The sequence below is a fragment of the Athene cunicularia genome, assembly GCF_003259725.1.
Source record: "Athene cunicularia isolate RWA chromosome 9 unlocalized genomic scaffold, athCun1 chr9_part1, whole genome shotgun sequence".
In the NCBI taxonomy this organism is placed as follows: Eukaryota; Metazoa; Chordata; class Aves; order Strigiformes; family Strigidae; genus Athene; species Athene cunicularia.
Window position 1 is genome coordinate 12,401,976 of NW_020799110.1, and position 20,659 is coordinate 12,422,634.

At 44.2% G+C, this 20,659-nt stretch overlaps 1 protein-coding gene across 1 annotated transcript in view; it reads left to right on the forward strand.

Moving 5' to 3' along the window:
- LPP (LIM domain containing preferred translocation partner in lipoma) overlaps positions 1-20,659 on the forward strand; it is a 305,874-nt gene that overhangs the window by 147,598 nt on the left and 137,617 nt on the right. The window contains exon 6 of the mRNA XM_026854985.1: positions 5,681-5,803. Within this exon, the coding sequence (XP_026710786.1) occupies positions 5,681-5,803 (123 nt within the window). The remainder of the gene's footprint in view (positions 1-5,680; positions 5,804-20,659) is intronic.

Genomic DNA, 20,659 nt, shown 5'->3' on the forward strand with positions numbered 1-20,659 from the left:
TCTTTCTGGTTTTAAAGGGCATGACTACTTTTCAGCCCCTCCTTGGTGCTTAGAGCAGCGATTAGGCACCAGTCAAGCATCTTAGACCCCCCCCTCACCCCAAATGTTGCAGTCAGCTCTTGTCTCCATGTGCATGCTTGATGGGGCAGCCTCTTGGGACTGTTTTAATTTATATTAGGGAATTTGAAAGAAAATGTTTGCACTTCTCTTTAGGCTCAGGGGAGAACAGACACAGCAGCTTGTCTTCAGGGTGCTCCATTTTCCTGATAGATGCCTTTGAGGATGCACCTTTTTGCCACTGCAGTGTTTTTGGGCTTTAAATGGCTTTTGTGACCTTGGAGCAAAGACTGGGAAGTTCTGTAGTGAGAGAGATGGGGTAGCAAGGGTTTGTGTCTGAAATGGATCTTGCCTCTGGCAGTGGTATTGTTGGAGAAAGTGCAAAGAAAGGAAAGGGGGAAAAAAAAAAATAAACACAAACCTCAGCCTGAAGTATATCAAGACTGAATCACTTATTTTCTTCCTGCTTAACATTTCTCACAGTCTCTTCTTTTATGTATAGTGGATGCCACCAAAATCAAATGTCTTTCCCTCCTCTCCCCCTCCTGCCCCTAGCTGAAATAGGGAATAAGAGCCCCATCCTTCTTTCTCTGTCTGCAGCACTGTCTAAGCCCAGCACCCGAGGCCATGAAGTAGAAAGAGATGCTAACTCCTTGTTTGGAGAGCTGTTTCATTTGCTCTTCCTACCACCTCAGTGCCTACCCAGGATTTTAGAGCCTGTAGAACGTGTCAGGCGGCTGCTGTGGGTGCAGCCCGGTGAAGTGGGCAGCGGTCACTGAATTTATCAGCTTTGCCACCTTGACTGGGGCTTGGTCACATTTACTTGAGGAAAAGACAATGAAGTCTGTTAAGACAAAAGTCCTTATTTATTATCTGCCTGCTCACCACCCCTGATTTGCTTTAATTCCCCTTTTGCTTGCTTCTCTTGTTACTTTAGGCCTTCCTTCCCATGACTACCTGTGCTGCAAAGGGTTTTTCTGCTCCCTGCTTTTCCCCATTCTTGGGTTTGTAAATGCAAACAATGTTGACCTGTCACAGCCCAAAGAGAGCTCCCCAAGCACCTCAGGCTCCCAGTAAAACCAATGTACCGGGAACAGAAGGCACTGGGGTCCCCCAGCCTGTTTATTTCGAGTTATTAGCTATGACCTTGCTTAATATCCATGATATTCATCTCCATTCTTCCATTTGTGAGTTGTGAGGTTATCGGTGACTTGTGATAGCGCAGCGTGCAGCGTGGGCTGATGCCACAAGGAAGGTTGTGTGTCTAGCTGTAGCTCTGCTGTCTTGGACGTGTCTGTACATACATAACAGTACTGCATTTCCCAATAATGACAGCTCATGTTCCTGGGGCTCAGCTCAAAGGATGAGCTGGCCACAATGCTCATGCAATGCAAAGCTCAACCTGCTTTAGAAAAGACTTGAGCAAGGCTAAGGTGGAGGGGGGAGAAGGTAAATCTTGATGCTGGAAAATTGCACTGCAGTGGGCGAAGTCCTGATGCTCTGAAAGTGGTGAGCAGTTTGGCCATTGCCTCGCGTTGGTAGAAATCTACACTAGTACTCTGAAGTTACTTCTAACCTGCTGTCCACGTAAGTCAGCAGGTCACTACTACAAAGCCACGCTCCATCTTTCCCTGACGCAGCAACCCCACTGGGCATCAATGTGATTTCCCATAGAGGCTCAGAGACCAGCCTGGCAGCCCACGTTGCGTCTCTCGTCCCAGGGACTCATGACTGTCTCAGGCTGGAGCACTGCATGGCAGCAAACAGGTCATGGAGAGAGGAGAAAACAGTAAAAGAGAGGCGTCTGGATCTGGGTAGGGAAAGGAATTTGGAGCAGGAGCTAGAAAGGACATCTGGGAGCCAGATTCTTCTCTTTGAGCCCATTGCAAGGAGCTGACTTGAACAAATGAGAAGCATTTTGGTTTTCAGCTATAACCTGTAAAATGTGATAAGAACAGGTGATCTAGGTTGTAGGAAGAGGTGGCATCTAGGGAGATCATTGTGATTTTCATGTCTTCTAGCTTGGTGAATAGTCTTATGGCGTTTTTAGCACAGCAAGGCAAAATTTTGAGGCCCTGAATTGCCCTCTGCACTGCATATTCTGTAACGAATGTCCCTTGGAGTGGTGCGGGGGGACCTGTGGCACTGGCTGGTGTTGGGTGGCAGGATTAGCAAAATTAAAGCCAGTTTTCATTAGAACAGAGTGGGTTGATGGGGCCTGGGAGTGGTTTGCCATCACAGCTGCTCTGAGCTGCACACTAGGAATTCAGGGGCAGACAAACAAGCCAAGCAGTGAAGCGCTCTGCAATTTTTCTCCCTTTTGCCTCGCAGCAGGGACTGAGCCAGGGGATAGGAGTGTAGGCGTTGCAGAAGTTCACGTGAGTGGATAGTCTCTGGCATGAGTAATTTGTTGGACTGGGTTGACTTATGTTTGCTTTTTGTCGAACTCACATTGGCTGGGCCAAAGATAGCATCCTTTTTCTTTTTAAACCCGTTTTTCCATATTCTGCTGCCTGAAAGGGAGGGTGTGCAAGCGACAGGTTTGCAACAATGCCATAAACTCAGACAGAAATAGAATTAGCAGTTCTTTTTGGTTCCGGTGTTTGTATCTGCAAGTTGTGAGCTTAACCAGTCTGGGCTTCTCAGAGCAGAGCCGTGTCTGTGCGAACCTGTTGTGCCTTGGGACCTGGCGCTTGGGCTTGGTTCCAGAGCAATATCATAAAACTTTTATAGCAACGTCATGACGAAGAGCATGAGAAGAAAAATAACTTAACCCTCTCTTGCTAAAGTTAGCACTGCAAATTCTTCTCCTGTTTCCACATGCATCAAATCTTTCAGTTGAATCTGGAGCGCTGTGGGGAAAAAAATTCAAGATTCATAGAGATGGGGAAAAGAGAGCAAGCAGAAACCCATCTTTGTAAGGCTCACCTTTTCTTAAACGTACTTAAAGTCCAGTCCTGTCCCAGTAGGCCCTCACACACATCTGTAGCGTTATTAGTTGGCACTGTCGTACTGCATTGTGCCCCAGCATTTGTAGAACTGGGCTCTTAATCTATGTTGATTATGTTTTAATTGAATAAATAAATCTTTTGCAGAGCTTAGAATCAATAGAGATGTTTCCATGCTATTTTATTTTATTTTTCTAGGTTTCCTAAGGACATTTAACTTTTACAACCTTACAGCTTGTTCTGCAGCATTTGCTGGTCAGCTGTTGCGTAATTGTTCTGGGGAATGAGAACCTGGGAATAATATGGCCCAGAAATGCTAAGAAGCAGAAATTAAATCTGCCACCATCCCTCCTCTCCAGGGCCAGGGTACCAAACAGGCTACGTGTGGGCTCCAGTTTTATTCTCAGGTCTGCTATTGACTTGATTTATCACTTCAAATGTTGGGGCCTTGGGTGCCCTTCTCATCTCCTCCACTTTCCAGGCTGGCTTTTGGCTGCTTAGCTTAAAAATTTGCTGGAGTGGAGTAATCACAGGTTTTGTGTCTCGGAAGCCTGTGGCTGCCCTGTAGTTATAGGCCAACAACTGGAGGATGGAGTAAAACTAAACAAGAGCCATGAAGTGCACTAATAGTGGAAAGGAAATTGTACTTTTGCAGATCTAAAAATCCAGGTGCCTGCAGCTAGCCAGGAGTAATGGTCTGGGGTAGTTCCTGTGAAAAGTATTTCTTTTTTTGAACGACAGTTTGGATGGAAAAACTTTGGCTCTATAATAAAAATAGGCAAGAAGAATTGAGTTTATAAGTAGTTTCTAACCTGACTCTCAGCCTTTTAAATGACGTCTTCTTGCATAAAGCACATTGGAGCTTCCATTTTCTTGTTAGTCAAGCCAAATTTATTGTAATCCAATAAGATTTAATAATCATTAGGAAATAATGAATGCCTCAGCACGTATGAGCTTGGCAGATCAGAGCCTGCCTGCTTTGCATAGTCTGTCTCTCTTTGACCAACTTGCCATTTATGTGTTGGATTGATGACTGGGGAGTTCTGTAAAACAGGTAATGATCAAATGCTCCTGAAATGAAATTTAAATAAAAACTATCTGGAACAGCCAGTGAGCCAAAGGAAAAAGCCAATTTTTGGCTTGGAAAATCGAAGTAACTTGGTGAGAGTGAAGGCAAGCAGAGCTGGATTGTCTGTGGGGAGGTGCTGGTATGGTCTGAACAGGCTTTACAGTTGAAATTAGGTGAGTTGTTAGATAATTCTTTAGTATTTTTATTATTGTAGTAGTCAAACTGAATGAGCTCTTCTGCACTAACTCTGTAGTTGCACGTACACGGACAGACTTTGTCTGGGGGATCTGTAGATAAGTCAGACATGGAAGGACAGAAGAAAATTACTGACTATGACTCAGTTTGAGAAAAGACTTTCAATGTGTAATATTTCACTTGACTCAAGAACTTCAGTTTCTGTGCATGCTGTAAATGTGGGCTGGCTCAGTGGGGCTAGCTCCTGGCACCTACATCGCACCTGATGGGGATCCTTAGCTGGTTTTCTTGAACTTCTTATTCCTGACAAATCTGCCTAATTTCCAAAGCACTAATGAAAACACTGAGGAGGGGGATATTTCTTACCTTGTACCTGCCTTTGGGCCCTGCTGGGAGACACTGCTGTTGGGTTGGGCTGTAGAGCACGGAGGTCCTTCCAAGAGGTTTTGAAATAGGTTGATTTTTCAAAAACAAAGCGTGTGAATGAGTCCTCTTTGAAAATGGTTATTCTAGCAGGGATTGGAGTGCAGCCCTTGAACAGTGGCCTGGGGATCACATATTCTCCTGCGGTGCTGAGACCTGGGTTTACCTTTCGGAGGTGGGTGGTGGAAGTGAAAATTCTTGTCTCTTCTCTTTGAAGTGATCGTCCCTACCAGCCTGGGTACAAGTGGAGCTGGGCTGTTTTGAAAGCAGAGAGAAAGCAAGATCTATTGAATCAGAAAGGGTCCTGAGTGTATCTTGGTATTTGCTCTTAGCATAGGCTTTCCTGCGTAATAGCCCTTTTCAGAAGGACCTTATTTATGGTATTTTGTGACTGCTTATTGCAAATCATGCCCTTCACCTTGAATCTGCTAGGAATGAATTGAACTTTTTCACTCCTCCTTGAAAGACCTCATTTTTCAGATGGAAAATATGAAGAAGTGTTGAATCAGGCAGGTACAGTTTGCACAAATTGATTTAAAGTAATAATAGGTGCAGGTGGCTGGTCAGCTTTGCTTATGCTTTGTCTGGGATGGGGATGTGGCTGAAGAGATGCTCCCAGGATCCAGGTGCTCCAAGACTGTCCCCAGCTCCGGTTGCCCAGCCAGGTGTCCTTCTAAAATACATCATTTCCGTCTGTGGGAGCAGGCATTGCCCTGCTTCTTCACCTCAGCAGTGATTGCACACCAAGTTGCATAATCCTCCCAGTCAATTTAACACAATAGGACCGCTGTGGGAAATATATGAAGAAAAGCCCCAAAGCAGCCTAAATCCTTATGAGATGGAGGCTTGTTGCAATAGCATTTCAGCATGTTTGTCCCTGCAGCCCAGGAGTTATTGCTGGGCATGGTAGCAGCTCTGTGAGGATGGTAAGAAACCATGTGCCGGGCCAAGTGGTTTGAATAACTGGAACTCTTCTTTCTTCCTTAAGGTGAATCCTGGTGGCAAGACGCTTGAGGAGAGACGGTCCAGTCTGGATGCAGAAATTGACTCCCTGACCAGCATCCTGGCTGACCTGGAGAGCAGCTCTCCTTACAAACCTCGGACTCAACAGGTTAGTGTCACTGTGTGTAAACAGAGAGTGGGAAAGCGGCCAGCATCGACTGCTGGAGTCAATTTGCTAACTGCTTGGTATTTGTTGCGAGCAGGCGTGCCAGTTCCTCCTGATAGCATCCAGATGTGGCTGTCAGTGGGGAGAAGGGTGCAGCCATGCTGAAGGGGGCACCAGCTCAAAAGCTGCCATACCTCTGAGTGAAAGGCCTCTGATCCTTAGATTGCCACAGACGTTGTTAGAAAAATAGCTGCAAAAAGTGTCATTTCATTCACCTCAACTTCCCACCAACAATAGCTTGTGAATTAAAACCTGCTCAGTTCACAATTACTTTTACACTTTTACTTTCTTGTTGTTTTTCTGTTTTGTTGATTTTATCTGTCACACTGCCAGAAGGACTCAGATGTCTGTATCTCAAGTTGTTTTCCTTTGTTTTTGTTGTCTAATCAGTAGCGACGAAGTGGCTTGGATCGTAGCTCAGCTGTCAGGGTGGCTGTAGCCCAGCAAGGCAGACTGGAATTCGCACTTACTCTGCTGTGTCTAGACAAGGACTGCAGGGGTGACAGCAGCTCAGCTGATTTTTGTCACTCATCTAGGTAGTGCTCGAGTGGAGCTATTTAAGTTCTGGAGAGATGTTATCTATTTATCAGGAGAAGCGGTGACACCCCAGTGGCACTTTAGAAAGGGCAATTCTTGAGATCTCATAAATCATCCCAGATCTGTTTGTGCCCAGTTGTGCACTGTCTTTGCTCCCTAATCTCACGACTCATCTCATTTCTATCATGTATATAGGTCTTGTAGGCATGTATGCAGCTGTATGTGTGCAGTGTTTGTCTTGCCAATGGCAGCCCTGAATAAAACCCCAAAAGACAAAAGTATCAGAAGGATAGTGGAGTGAGGCACTTTATGGCTTTTCATTCTTGTATCTTTTAAGTAATTGAGAAACAATACCTTTGGAGCAGAACTAAAGTAGCAATTGGCATTAGTTTAGATTTGCTCTTGTTAAAGTATATGAAAGCAAAAGCAGAGTTAAATCAGATTTGTGCACTTTTGAAAGCATCCATCTGCACACAGAGGCTCTGGTGTGGTGGCCTGTGTGGTTTCCATCCCTTCTGCAGGGACCTCCCAATAAACTCTTCTTTCATTCTAGCAGCCTGTACATAATTATTGCGTAAGCTTACAGGCTTGTCCCTGAAAAACAGTCTGATTTGAGTCCGTCAGTCAAAAAGTGCAACGGCATAAACCCGATGAAATTCAGTCCTTTTCACGGTGGATTTTTGTTGTTGCAATAAATGAGAGAAGTTTTAGCAGTGGTAGTGCTCAAGCACTGTGTCGAATAACCTGTGTTCATTTTACTTGCGTGGGCCAAACACATATGAATGCACACTGTTACTGGGAAAAGCTTTCTACTGTGAAAACACTGTGAGAGTTAACTGGAAGAGATTTGTACTCACCATTTTCTTTGGCAATGACCATGGTCAGCACCAGCATCTTCGTAGAGACATGTAACTTCTGTAACCCTTTGCTAAGCATTTGCAGTTTGCTGACAGTACTGCTGTCTGTCTTCTGATCCTTCTTCCTCTGGGATCTGGTGTTCTGTGAATAGGTTGTTTTTTCACTTCTATTTTTTGCCGATACTATTAAAAAACAAAAATTAAAAAATCACAGTGTTCAAATGCAAAGTTCTGCAGGTATATTTGAGTTTCGGGCAGTTTGGGAGACATAGCCCAAGTTTTGGACTTGATCTGACCTCTTAAATTCATCAGCCTCCAAGATGACGTGTGCTCCTTGGTGCACATGCTTGTTCCCATGGCTTTTTGCCCACAGTTCAGGTGGGGCTCTGAAGACTTATACCCTATACCCAGGAGTGATGGGATGCTGCTGCTCCCTGGTGTGTTACAATTGCTGTGTGTGATCCAGTGGGCAGAAGAAGCTGAATTTCATCTCCGGGACCAAATCCCAAGTTTCTTTGTTGAGTTTTATCAGACTTTTCAAGATTTATTGGTTAACATAATGATGTCCTGTGGAAAGTACAGCTACAGCAACTTCTAACTATAACTGTTAGAAAAAGAAAATGTCAGAGTTGAATGTATGATCTGCTGTAATTAAAGAGTACTCAAACAAGTCCTTGAAAGGTGGAACTAGAATGTAAAGCTTTGATATTTTCCTTTGTTTGATCTGTCCTAAGTATTAAAACTGGTGAGTCATTTGATGGTCTTACAGTAGGATAATAGATTAGGCTGCGAATTGTGAGGTACTTACTCAGAACATCAGCACGTTTATTGGATTACACCTTAGCTGACCTTCCCAAGTTTATCAGGATAATGTCTGCAGATAGGAAAATGGAGTTATGACTTGTTTTCAGAGAAGACGTTTCCAGTTGTGCTTATGCAGTTAAAGCATTATAATAATTTTATAGGTACACCTTGCCCTTGGGGATACTCCTATTGTGGAATAAGAGAAATTTTATTGTTAGGTTTCTTTTTTATATTATCTTTAAGATAGTTTTAAAGCGACATAAACTAAACTGTAACGTAGTCCTCTCTCACTGGAGTAGGAGTGATAGCAGGATAATGACAAGCAGTTTATTTAACATTCACGACCCATTGGCATAAATTCACGCAGAGGGAAGCTCTTTCGATCCTTGGTACGAGTTCAGGATTGCAATGAGACACACTGCTCTGGGAGGTGCCTCTGAAGCAGAGGAGTTTGTACCCTCTGCAGTAGGTTTGGAAAATCCGTAATACTCTCAGAATGGGTGAGCCAATATCAACCGCAGATAATTCCCCTTGGCCAGCAGAACTGCTGTTGAGGACATGGATGAGTATGAATCTGCATCATCCCTGCATTGCTTATCTTGGCGTCGCTCTGGTAAGATTTTCTGAGTACCAGGCAGGTGACAAGGACATTGCCATGAGCTAAAAATGACCACCGTTAATAGAAGGCAGAGTTTTGACACCTGCAGTGAGCAGCACCCTACTTGTACCCAGTGATCTTGCTTAATTCAAGTAAGCTGAGCTGGAAAGTGAAGGTAGAGGAGTCACCCAGGTCTTGCTGGATGCTTCCCTTGCCTTAGGCAGAGATGGTAGGATGCTGTTGTCCTGCAGAGCTGTGTTACCATCTCCTCTGAAGTGATGAGTTTGGAAAGCATTTTGTCAACATAGATCCTTTATGGAGCAAAGATCTTTCCTCCCCATAGCAGCAGGTATGGTGGGAAGAGTTCTGCTAGTCTGGTACCCCAGTGTGAGTTAGCCCAGTGTTGCTGAACCACAAGGTGAAAGGTTCTCTCAGGCTTCACTTCTGGTTAGTTCTTGTCTCTGTCTTGCAGTTGTTGAGAGTCCCATGCAGCACAGTTTTTCTAGGCATTGATGATAGTTTACTTCATATTGGCCATCAGCAACATGTGGGTGAGAAGCAGCTTTTGATTGACATCACTTCAGCCCAAGGCTGAGCCCATGACTTGCAAGTGAAAGTCTCTGAGTTATAGAAGCAGTCAAAAGTGATTAAAATGTTAGGGTTTTGTCTTTCAAAATTGCATATATGAAAAAGAGCAGAAAATTACAAGACTAAATCATCATCTTTAGCTGCAACACAGCGGCATCTAGGGATCTTTCTGTCATGTGAGGTGGTGTAGGAGAGACCATATTTCAAGAATGCAGCTGGAGCTGAAGTTTCAGAAAGGACCAAACATCTCACCTGAACTTCAGAGGTTTCTGTGTGACCTTCACCAGTATGGCCAGTTCCAGCCTTCTGGTGCAGCGAATTGAAATGGAGGAGGAGGCCAACATGATCTCAAAATGACCCTGACTGCAATGGCATGTTAATAGATGAGCTTGCCTTAGGTATTGCTTGAAGAACTGCAGGTGCATTATGAAAAAATCTTAACTAATATTTTCCTCCTGTTTGGTAAAGTTTAGAAATACTAGTGTGATGAGTGAAGTACAGAGCTCCTCTTATGTAGCTGCAGTGTTTTCTGCTTACATATCATGCATTCTATATTTCGGTAACCCATTGGAAGGTTCCGAGGCAGACGCCCCACTTTGCCTTTCATTAGGAACAGGAGGTTGTACAGACAAGGCTTACAAGTACGTAACTTCCATGGATGGCAGCAGGGGCTATTCCTAAATTGTGTGAACCCTGACTTAGGGGGCCTGGTGAATGCTGTGGTAATCTGGCTCCTCAAAGGGTATTTTGCCCGATTTTTACTTTTTCTGCTTAAATCCTTGCCGAAGAGATGAGTGCAGCAAGGCCTTAATAAAAAAAAAAAAAAAAACACAAACAAACAACAAAACAAACAAAAAACACATGCCAAATTTCAGCCCATAAAATAAATCTTTACATTTTTTTACAAACAAGAAAACTTTGTGACTCTGGAGAGAGGGCTTCCAGCAGAGCCTGTGAAAATGAAATACTGGAAATAGCAGCATACGAAAGCTCAGGATTTTTTGTCCCTGCTGTGAATTATGTATTGAATGCTGATTGCTTTGTCTGGAATTGGACACCTGCCTTCTGAAACTCTCGAGTTTTATCATGAATTTCCAACAGATTGTCTGTTTGGCAAAATAGGACTTTGTGGGAGGTATACCAGGTAGTAAGATGTACCTGGCCCAAAGGTAATTAGCCTTTTTTTAATAGCAAGTACTGGGTGGCCAAAATTTATGGAGTATTTAAATAGCAAAAAAACCCATGCTTTGATGGTCAAGCTCAAATCTGCCTTGTGTACAGCTCTCAGAGGCAGCTTGATCCAGAGGGGACTGGGCTGGCACTCTGGAGACTTGTTTCATTCCCAGCTAGCACCACTGTGCTAAATGACCTTGAACATAGCATTTCTACTCTGCTTCCTCTCAAAATCTCTTCTGTCCTTGTAGCCTGGCAACCTCTTCAGTGTGATTTGCCTCTTAGTACCCATGAGTATGGCATCTAGCAAATTGAAACCTTGGTCTGGCTTGAAGGACTTTAGGTGATGTGGTTGTATGAGTTATGAGAAATAATTTTTTTAAATTATTTTTTTTTTAATCTAGCAGATAGGGAAAATGAAGGCAGGGTTAGGCAAGGTACCTAAGGATTCATGCCTGTGTCCCTGCCTCTGTATCACTGCCCCCAGTACTAGACATCTGCCACTATGGAATGCTGTCAGCCTAAGCGAGTAATATTTTGAAGAAGAGGCTCGTTCTCAATGTGAGCTACGGAACAATAAAAAGGTAAAGAAAATTAAATTAAAAAGTCAGTGATACATTTTCATTAAGTTCCAAACATACTGGGAAACAATGTTTTCTAATGACTGGAATTTAAAAGGGATTTAAATGTTTGACAGCGTTGGTTGTTATTCCATCGCTTCTTTTGACAACCGATTGGCGATAACAAAAGCAGTGAAAAGGCAATGGACATATTTTCTTGCAGAGTGATGGGACAGGATTGAACAGTTTCAGCTGTAGGATGGCAAACCACAAAACAAGGCAAAATGTTGAGCACTGAAGACTCATAGGAGCACTCTTCCATGTGCATTTCTAATTTTAGTGCCCCACTTACTGCTGCGCCAGGAATGCACAGCTAAGAGTTTGGGTGTTTTCTCTTTGTTTACACGGAGCTGTATCTCCAACCATGAATAAAGCCTCCCACTCAGTGAAGAGCAGTGCATTCCCCCAGCATCAAAAAAGAGCCTTAGGACTGCTCTTGGTTTGGGCTGTGGATTGACATATGGGCTCCGTGAAAAACAGTTTGCTGAATCTGTATTCAAAACAGTCCATGCAAATTTGCTAGTCCAGACTCAGAGTCTGGTTTCCTTGTTCCTGTTATTTGCCTGAGTCTGGCTTCTGAGGATGGTACGCGCCAAAAGTATTTTGCAAGCGTGGTCTGCGGGGTATTTGCTGTCATCCCAGTTGTTGTCAGGAATGTTTTTCTTTTTTAAAAAAATGTAGGGGTACAAACAGATTAAGATAAATTTGGTGGGTTCAGAATCAATTACTCCCTTCTGTAGTGTTTATGGCAGTTTGTAGTTCCTCATTTACAGGAATTTTTGGCTGTTTCAGGTGTTCAGAATGGTGCTGAGTCTTTTCCAACGCAATTTGGGCTGAAATCGATGGCTTAGATTTTGCTGTCTTCAGATATGCTATACGAGGTAAATGAAAGTGCCCAGGCCTCTTTCTGCTGGTCTGAGCACATCTTATCTGTGGGCATCTGTGCAGCTTTGCCAAAGAGGCTTCCGAGTCCAGCAGCAAAACACGATAGCCAGGCGGTGCTTTCCCAGCGGCAAGGAGCTCTCTGTATCTGTTCACTTGAGGTCTGTGCATTTTTGGTTTTGTGGGCTTAATCTCTTTGGTTGTGGGACAGAAAGGCTTCTTGGGAATAAGCCCATCTTCTGAAACTGAGAAGCATCCCCCGTCCATCCTAAAGTGATGATGACCTTTTAATAAGACCATCCAGCTACTCCAGAGCTACATGCGCTACGTAACTCTTTTCATGAGGGCTGTGAGTTGCTGCCGTTTTCACACCGACTTGGATGGCTTGTGTGGACACGGAGGGATGACAATGTTTCATAGAGGTGTGCCCGAACTGGTGCGGAGGTGGTGAGCTTCGACGCTTGTAGCAGCACTGGGGCGCTCGTGCAGGCTCGCCACAGGGCTGCTGGTGAAGGCTGCTCTCAGCAGGCTGTGACATTTTTGCCATAGTTACGGGCTGTTTTAAAGATGGGGTCACCTCTGAGAGCTGTGCTCCTGCTTCTGGCTGCAGTGTGCTGGCTTTGTGCTGTTTGGAAAATCCGGGTGGATTACTTAAAGTAGAAAAGGAAGCGTCCCATCTGGAGCAATTTCAGTGGGTTTCTCCCAGCACTCAAGACACAAAGCCTCTACATCCAGGAAACTCTTCCTCCTGGGGTTCCCCTCTCCAAAGGCGGAGTGACATTCCCACCCTGTGTGGGTGGTGTTTGAGATGGTCCCGAGGTTGCAGCTTTCTAGGAGCAGCGCTGCAGGCGTGCTGGCTGCGAGCAGTGCACGTCTGTCACGCCGTCCCTGTCACGCCTGCGGGCAGAGGAGCGTGTGCAGGGCAGGGATGTTCAGCCACGTACGTGTAAGTTGGGAGGAATAGCCAACAGATGATTTCATATATGTTTGGATTTGGCCTTTCTCTACAAGAATGGGAAACCTTCCTGCTCTCATCAGCTCCAGCCGGTGCGTGCGGCAAACCGACACTGCTCTCTGATTAGCAGATGCTCGAATCGGTTGCATCTGCTGGTATGTATTAAACCTTAATCCTTTTGACAAGAGCATGTCCGTGAAGATTTTTAAAGAAAGTTTTCTGAGATCCCAGATTATCATCTTGTCACAGATGAACAGGATAAGAGTGACCTTTGCAGGGTATTATTTCTTCCTCTCGTACTATCATCAGAGTGAAAATAAAGCAGCACTACTCCTGCTGTTTCTTTTTTCTGATGCATAATCAAGTTTCCAGAAATCTCAGTAAGGTTGACTTTTCCCCTTTCTCTTTTTTTTTTAATCTATTTGGGTTTTCTGCCTACGTGCTTGGCTACAGCTTTAGGTGACGACTAGCGTTGGATACGTTGGACCTCAAAATCTATGCAGGCATCTCAAATTTGTGTGAGGATGAAGATAAACATTTACTTTGGGAACAGTGCTAAAAAGCAAATAGTACCTCATAATATGGTCTTTTTTTCATTCTGCATTTGTGATTATTTTGTCATGAGTGGTTGAGAAGGCGGGCTCTTACTCTCTAAAGCTGTTCACAGCCTTCTACCTATTGTTAAGTTTTGTTTTCTATCTTCTTCCCTGCAATGGGACCAAGCTGCTCTATACCATTATCTCAGGAAGCCTGTCATCATTTCCCCATCCTTGATTTTTAGCACTCACCTTGGTTTGGCACCCATCTCAAAGGGACCTGGCACACTTCACAAGCTATCCACGTGTCCAGCCAGCAAAGAGCAGTCGCCTCTAGGGCAGAGACCCACGTTTCATTGGGACACAGACTCTGTTTGCATCCTTGCGTGGGTCGATGCATCCGAGTGCTTCGGTGGCATTAGATTTACCACCATGAAGCAGCCCTGTGAAATATGGAAGTATACTTGCTATTTCATGGGCAAGGGAGGAACCGAGGCACTGGGAGATCAGATGACTTGGTTAGTGCATGGGTCACCTGAGGAGCTGCGGCCAGACCATGGACACCCCATCAGGGATTGATCATCTTCTTGTAGCAGTGAATGGATGGGCAGAGCATATGTGAGAACATCCTGTCAAGGGGATTTGGAGAGGTCTCAGGTGTGGGAAAATGCATCCACCTCTGTCTTGGAGTGTGTGAACTAAGTAGGGGAAATAAAAAAAACTTACGTCTCTTCTGTGGGAGGATGTTGCTTGATACAGCTACAGTTTTGTGATTTGATGCAATGTTTTGATAGTAAACCTTGAAGGATTCAAACCCTCGGGCCCAGAAAGTTGTGGTGTCCTGGACCAGTATCATTGCTCTCTGATGTACTTGGCACTCTAGAATTGGGAGGTGGTTTTCCTCACCTGCGTGCAGATGGAAGTTGAACTTAGCGCTCTGATACAAGTCAGTGATATCCCCATGCGCGCCGCAGCCACTCTCCTGCACAATATCCACCAAGGAAATAGCTGGTGCATTTTGAAATGAAAATCTAGTTGATTAATTCTTCCCAGCAGCACCCATCAGCGTATGGCAGTTGGCTGCTCCCCACCTACATCCAGCAGATGTTTTTAAGTGGGTCTGAGAGGGATATATGTGTGCAAAACTGGGGAGGAGGGACCCAGATCTGTGTCTGTCGGGGAGCTGCAGTGAGGTGCTGGCTGTCCTTGCTGTGGCCCGTGGGCTTCCCCATCCGCACACGTGCACAATGAGCTCAGAGCTCGCTGCATGTCTTGAAGACACCCTGAACTTTTGCTCTTCCAGGCTACGCTGTAACCAGGATCTCTGACCTGAAACATGGATTGTTCGGCTGACATACACAGATGAATGCCAAGGCTAATTCTAGGGGGAGAAGGGAAGCAGGGGGGGCGGTCAGGAGAGGTAACAGAGGAGAACAGGAAGGGTCAGAGTCTGTTCAAGGTGTAAGATGCAAGTCCATAGGAAATCAGGCTTCCTTTGCTCCGTTCTTTATGCTTTCTGTTCCTTTTGTGTTGACTACTTCTCTTCTGCACTCACTAGGAACCAGCTGCATTTCCCTCCCTCTTAGGGAAAGGAAATAGTTCAGAGCCAAGGGAACAGCACAACAACTGAGTGAAACACCTGCATGGCAATGCATCACTTGGGACTGTGCTCCCACTGCAGCCTGCACTGTGCTTCCTCCCTAGGCCATTTCCACCAAAGCGGGAACAATGACTTTGTGATTTGTGTGTTATACTCACAGCAAGGAGAGCATTGCCTTGATATGCCATTGAATTGCCTCAAATCTATCCCGAGACCATCGAAGGGCAGGTGTAGATCCTCACTGATGTGAGTTACTATTGAGTTGTGCTCTTTAAAAGAGGAAGGCAACTAACTTCTGTGGTTGCAGTTTCTGAGTACGTTTGAAAGGTGAAGGTTAAAACACACTAGGGACCCCTAGCATTTAAAGTATGGCCCTCACAAGTTTGTTGTAGTTAGTTACTAGTGTCTGTTTGCACGAGCACTTGTTTCGTGCGTTTATCGTTATAATGCTCCGAGGAAGGAGAATGTTAATTCTTCTATAAATGGGGAGCTGAGCCACAGAGAAACTGTGCAGCTCATTGTAAAATAGGGCTTTGGACATACATCAATGATGTTCTGGACTAGTGTTGTCTATTCACTGGTCCATCCTGTCTTTCATGGTCTGTTTTTACAAGGGTCTGTCCCACCAGGGAGAGAGGACCTCTCCCTAGAGCCCCTTGCTGGACAGTCTGAGCAGATCTGTTCCCAGCTGCATTTCAGGTAGGGCCATCTGGAAGAATCTAGAGCCCTAGAAAAGTAAGAGCTGGCCATGAAGTTTCTACATTAGACCCTGCTACCAGTGCATAAATAAACATGATACATTTATAGCCTGAACATATCTCAGGATTGTTGCAAGATGTTCCTAGTTCAAAACCGTTAACCATTAAAGTAAGACGCAGATGCATCTGTGGACGGTTTAAAGGGTTGTGTCTATATTTTCTCTTATTGATTGCCTTTTGCCTTCCTGTCTGGAACCTTTTGAGAGATGACTGTGATGCTGGGATGCATTGTCTCTTTCTGTATATTAAAGCTGCCTAGGCTAAAAAAAAACCCAACCCACACCCAGCCCGTATCTGAAAGCTATGAATTGATAGATCCTTGCTCTAGCTCTTCAAATAACTGTAAATTACTCCAGGCTGTTACAGTTTCATTGTAAGGAAGTTCCTTCCTTGATTCAGACTTCTTTGCATCACAGTAAAATGCAATTAGGTGACGTACATATTGTGGCTTGGAAGCACTTACAATTTTCTCAGCCTTATGTTGTCAACTTTTGCTCAATAGCAGGCTTGTGGACTGTGTCACTGTGCCTGTGTTAGCATATATTATCACCATATGGTGTTTCAATAGGGAATAGGAAACTTCTATGAGTATGTAAAAGAGGATGAAATGGGAAAAAAAATATTACAGCAAAATAAACATAACATGCTGCTTCACAGCTGAAAGTGAGCACTCTGACTGCTGTTTCTACGCGAAATCAATAATGCATTGGTCCAACGAGTATTGCTGTCTTCTCCCACAAATTTGACAAACAAACAAACAAAAAACCAAAAAATGGACCTGGCCAGAAAAATGAGATTTTGATGCAGTTGTTATAAGCATTTCTGCCCATGTTTGCAGTCTGAGACTGATTCCTCCCTGCCCGAGCAAAATATGCAAAGCGTTAGAATGAATTCTTCACTTGGAAAGTAGTTTTAGGTGCATCAGTACAGCAAGAGCAAGGGCAAGCTGTGGAGTTTTTCTGTCATTGTGTGTAAAGACAGATAGGATTGTTACTATTGTCTCACCTGGTTCTTAGCGTAATCCAGGTCAGAGACTTCACTATCTTGTAAGGAGCACTGTTGTTTATCTTTGGGTTGACAAGAGACTGCTCATGTTACCCTCTCTGGAGTGATTTGTATAAAGTCAATGGGAGCCTGTTGCGGTCCCAGGAAGCTCAGAGCCGTGAAGAATTGCCATCTTGCATACCAGCAATCACTCCAGTTGTCCTGGGGGCTCAGGAAATTTTGATTCCCTCTTCTAAAACCATTAACTTGTGATCCAAGGAGAATTCAAGAAAGATGGGAGGCATCTGTTTCTGTTTCCATCCGGCAGAAAGCTGGGATGCACATGCAGTTTCAAGCTGTGATTATCAAGAGGGGAAGACAAGGTGTCGAGGTTGATTACTGTGCTGGTTTGCAGAAAGACCAACTGTGCATTACATGAGATATCTGTGCAGTTAAGACTGTTTTGCAGTCTTAAAAGTGATTGATAAGCCACTGTTATTCAGCTGGGATTTTTTGAGCACCGTATAGTTCAGCAGAGAGATAGTACAAATATTGTATTGAACTCTATTTAATCTTTTTCTGGAAACATTTTGACTGGAGTCTGCATCAGCAGCTGATGTCCAAAGTGCAAGACAGGGAATCTGGCTGTGGAACAGGGTGGCCATGAAGGTCACAGTGCTTTATGAGGCCTCAGTGACAGAGAGCTGCTACCATGCTCAAGACAGCACTCTCCACTTCGTATGAAAAGCCGTGGAGATACCGTGCAGAGGATCCAGGCATTAAGTGCTTCTTCAGAGTCAATGTAGATCACTGTTAGGTTTTGGAGGTATCTCAAAGAGCCAGCATCCCAAAGAAGGGCTGTGTAATGCTAAATATCATCAGGCTTTTTAGCTTTTTGGCACGACTTGGCTTTGACAAGGCTTGGCTTTGACACTGTTGAGTAATGTGGTCATTTCTAACTAATGGCAATAAAACTTTAGAGAACACCTGCTGCTTCTATATTGAACATATGTGTGCGTGCTCGTGTAAAATCACAAATGCATGCAGGTCTACAGAATACAATTTATATTTGGCATGTTTCCTACAGATCGTATTATAGAACACCTCAAAGTCTTCCTGTAAATAAAATAATTTCAGAGTTGAGCTTGTTAATCAAGAGAAGAAAATGAGGTAAGGTACGAATTCAAAGGAGGAAAAAGGTTTGGTTTGGATAATTTTGTGGGCTTTTTAAAGGCAAAACAACCACTTGACAAATTCAATCATTTGCTGAGTGTACTCAGTGATTTCTCAGGAGGACATATGGACAATCTCAGGAGAATGTCTGCATGATAGGAACTGCATGGAGCCAAAAACAAAATGATGGGCTGATCGCTTAGAAAGTATAAATGGAGGGAACATCTGAGGATCTCTGGCTCTTTTGCTTATGAGCCAGTGCTGGATTATCCCCTATAATCAGTGCTTTCCCCAGCCGAGTTGCAAATAAATTAAATGTAAATATCTCCTTGCTTTCTTTGCGTGATTATTCCAGACTGAAACGTATACAGCTGCTAAGAGATTCAGGATTTCCTTGCTTAATTTGATCTCCTTGGTCTGAGTGACACTTCGTGTATGTGTCCATGCATGCGTGCTCTGACCGTGTGGCTGCGTACCTTGTCTGTACATACAGAATACAAGGGGGTTGAAGTTCCCTGGTACAAAGCTGTAACAAAAGGACTGACAGACTGCGTCTGTGATATGCCTGACCTGACAATTAACCAAACTTATGACCGTGTCAGCTGCCAGATGGATCATCTACTCATGATGTAATGTGTATTGCTTCTGAATGTATTGGAGTGCAGTTTCCTATTTTATGTTTGTTGAGCTGAGAAAGGGAGAGGGAAGAGACAGTTTTATTTGAACTAAACCCACTCGTTTCAAGTGTGTTTAATGATAGCAATATGTGACAGATAAAATAAAATCCTAGGCCCTGGTCCATGTTTATTTTAATTTCAAGCAGTGGGGAAAGATGGGAGAGATAAAATTATAGGCTAAAAATGTCTCTTGTAAAACAGCAGCTTGAGCCCTGAAGGGGCTTTCCTTGCTGCACTCTGCAGGACTCTCAGATATGTCCATCAGAGCTTTGCAGGGTAGGAAGTTGGGGCTTTGGTCCTGAGAAAGGTCAAGTTGGACTGTTTGGCATCAGCTTTTCTAATTGTTTTCTCTAAGCTTACTAAAGATAGCAAGGCTATACTGAAAGAGAGAGGAGGAAAGAAACACTTAGTCTGAAGCGTCTCTCACTAACCCAGATGTTCTTTTAAGGTAGTTCCACCCTGAACCTGAGGCGGAAGGGTTCTCAGATCTGTGTTGTAGATGTGTCCCTGAGACTCACAGACCTCTCACCTGTTGTTGTATAACCTTGGCTGAGCCATCTTGTGTCTCTGGGCTGAACTTCTTCTGTTAAAGAGGGATAAACCCATTTCTTTGCCCGCTCGCTCAGTTTAAGGTGTTTGGATGAGTGTTCAGTGTCTGGTGCTGCGAGGATATGTAGGTAATGTGCTGTTTGTGACCTGTAGTATTTGCTTCTGGACCTCTGGGGCTTTCTTCTCTCTGCTCTTTTGTGACTACAGCATGGGTGGATTGGAACAAATTGTCTCTCTCCAAGGCTTATGTTGAGCACAACCTTGCAAATTTGTGCAGCTGTTTCACTTTTCTGTGTGGCTAGGCTGGCACAGCCAACACCAAAACAGGTGTCTGTTTGTCTTTGAAATTCTGTTCTCTATTTTCAAGCTGTTCTCTGTTTGAACAGCTTAAGAACTCCCTGTACATCCAAACTAGGTCCCTCAATCTGCTAATACACCTCTGAGGAGCTGTAAGCTCATGATTCAAGGAAACGTGACAAAGATTGTCTTGTTCTGCAAAGATACTTGAACTGGCTTCCGAAGTGGGATGTTGTGCCTGACAGCAGGGAATTTTTCCTGCAGCCAAGTGCAGTATGGTGTAAGAGAGGCAGTAAAGCTTTGTGCTCAGGACTGCCATCTCCCTTGGAGATGCATTGTGTGTGGACGTACCAGTGCATCCAGCGCTAGCTCCATCACATGCTGTTGACTGGCCCTCCATTAATTGGACTTCTCACATGCAGTTTCACTCTGTTAGAAAACTATCCCCTGGGGAATTTTTAATATCTTATTTACCTGCCAAGTTTTCTTGAGCATCTTAAATGCTGGCTGTCATGAACACCCAGCTTCAGCTCTGGCTTGGCTCACTTGATGAAAGCATTGGTATCCTGCTTCCTGGACTCAGATAAATGGTTTTGTAACATTGCAGGACCTTGTAGTCTGCAGCTGAGCTCAGAGGGAAGTCACATCTTGAATGCACTCCATCATTTTTACCCAACTCCTATTATTATAATGTTGGTCTGTTACTGTGGGGTTTTTTAAGACAGAAGTAGCACGTCTGGTTTCTAGAAAAAGAACCTGCCTGGATCGGAAACTGGAATTTAATCCTTGGCTTTTCAGTATCTTTCTGTCAAGTGTCAATGTATATAAGCCTGAAATGAAGACCCTGGGGTTGTCCATCCTGCATCAGATGAATGGTCACTCCAGCTTAGTGTCCTTCCCAGTAACTACCAAAGGAAGAAGACAAGAGTAGTGCAAATTCATAGCAATACTGCCCCAGAATATTTCCCTCTATCTAAGAATTTGCTGTTCACAGAAACTGGCTTGATAAAAATTGTTTTCTGTAATACTCAGGGATTTTTCCTCCATCAGATCATCCAGTCACTTTGTGAACTCATGTAAATCTCTGGAATTTAAAGCATCCCATGGGAAAGGAGTCCCATGGAGGTGGGGCAGACTCACCTTCTTTATGTTCTCCTTTTGCCTCCCACTAGGGTGATTTCATGTTGTTTCTTTTTAGCCACTGGAAGAGA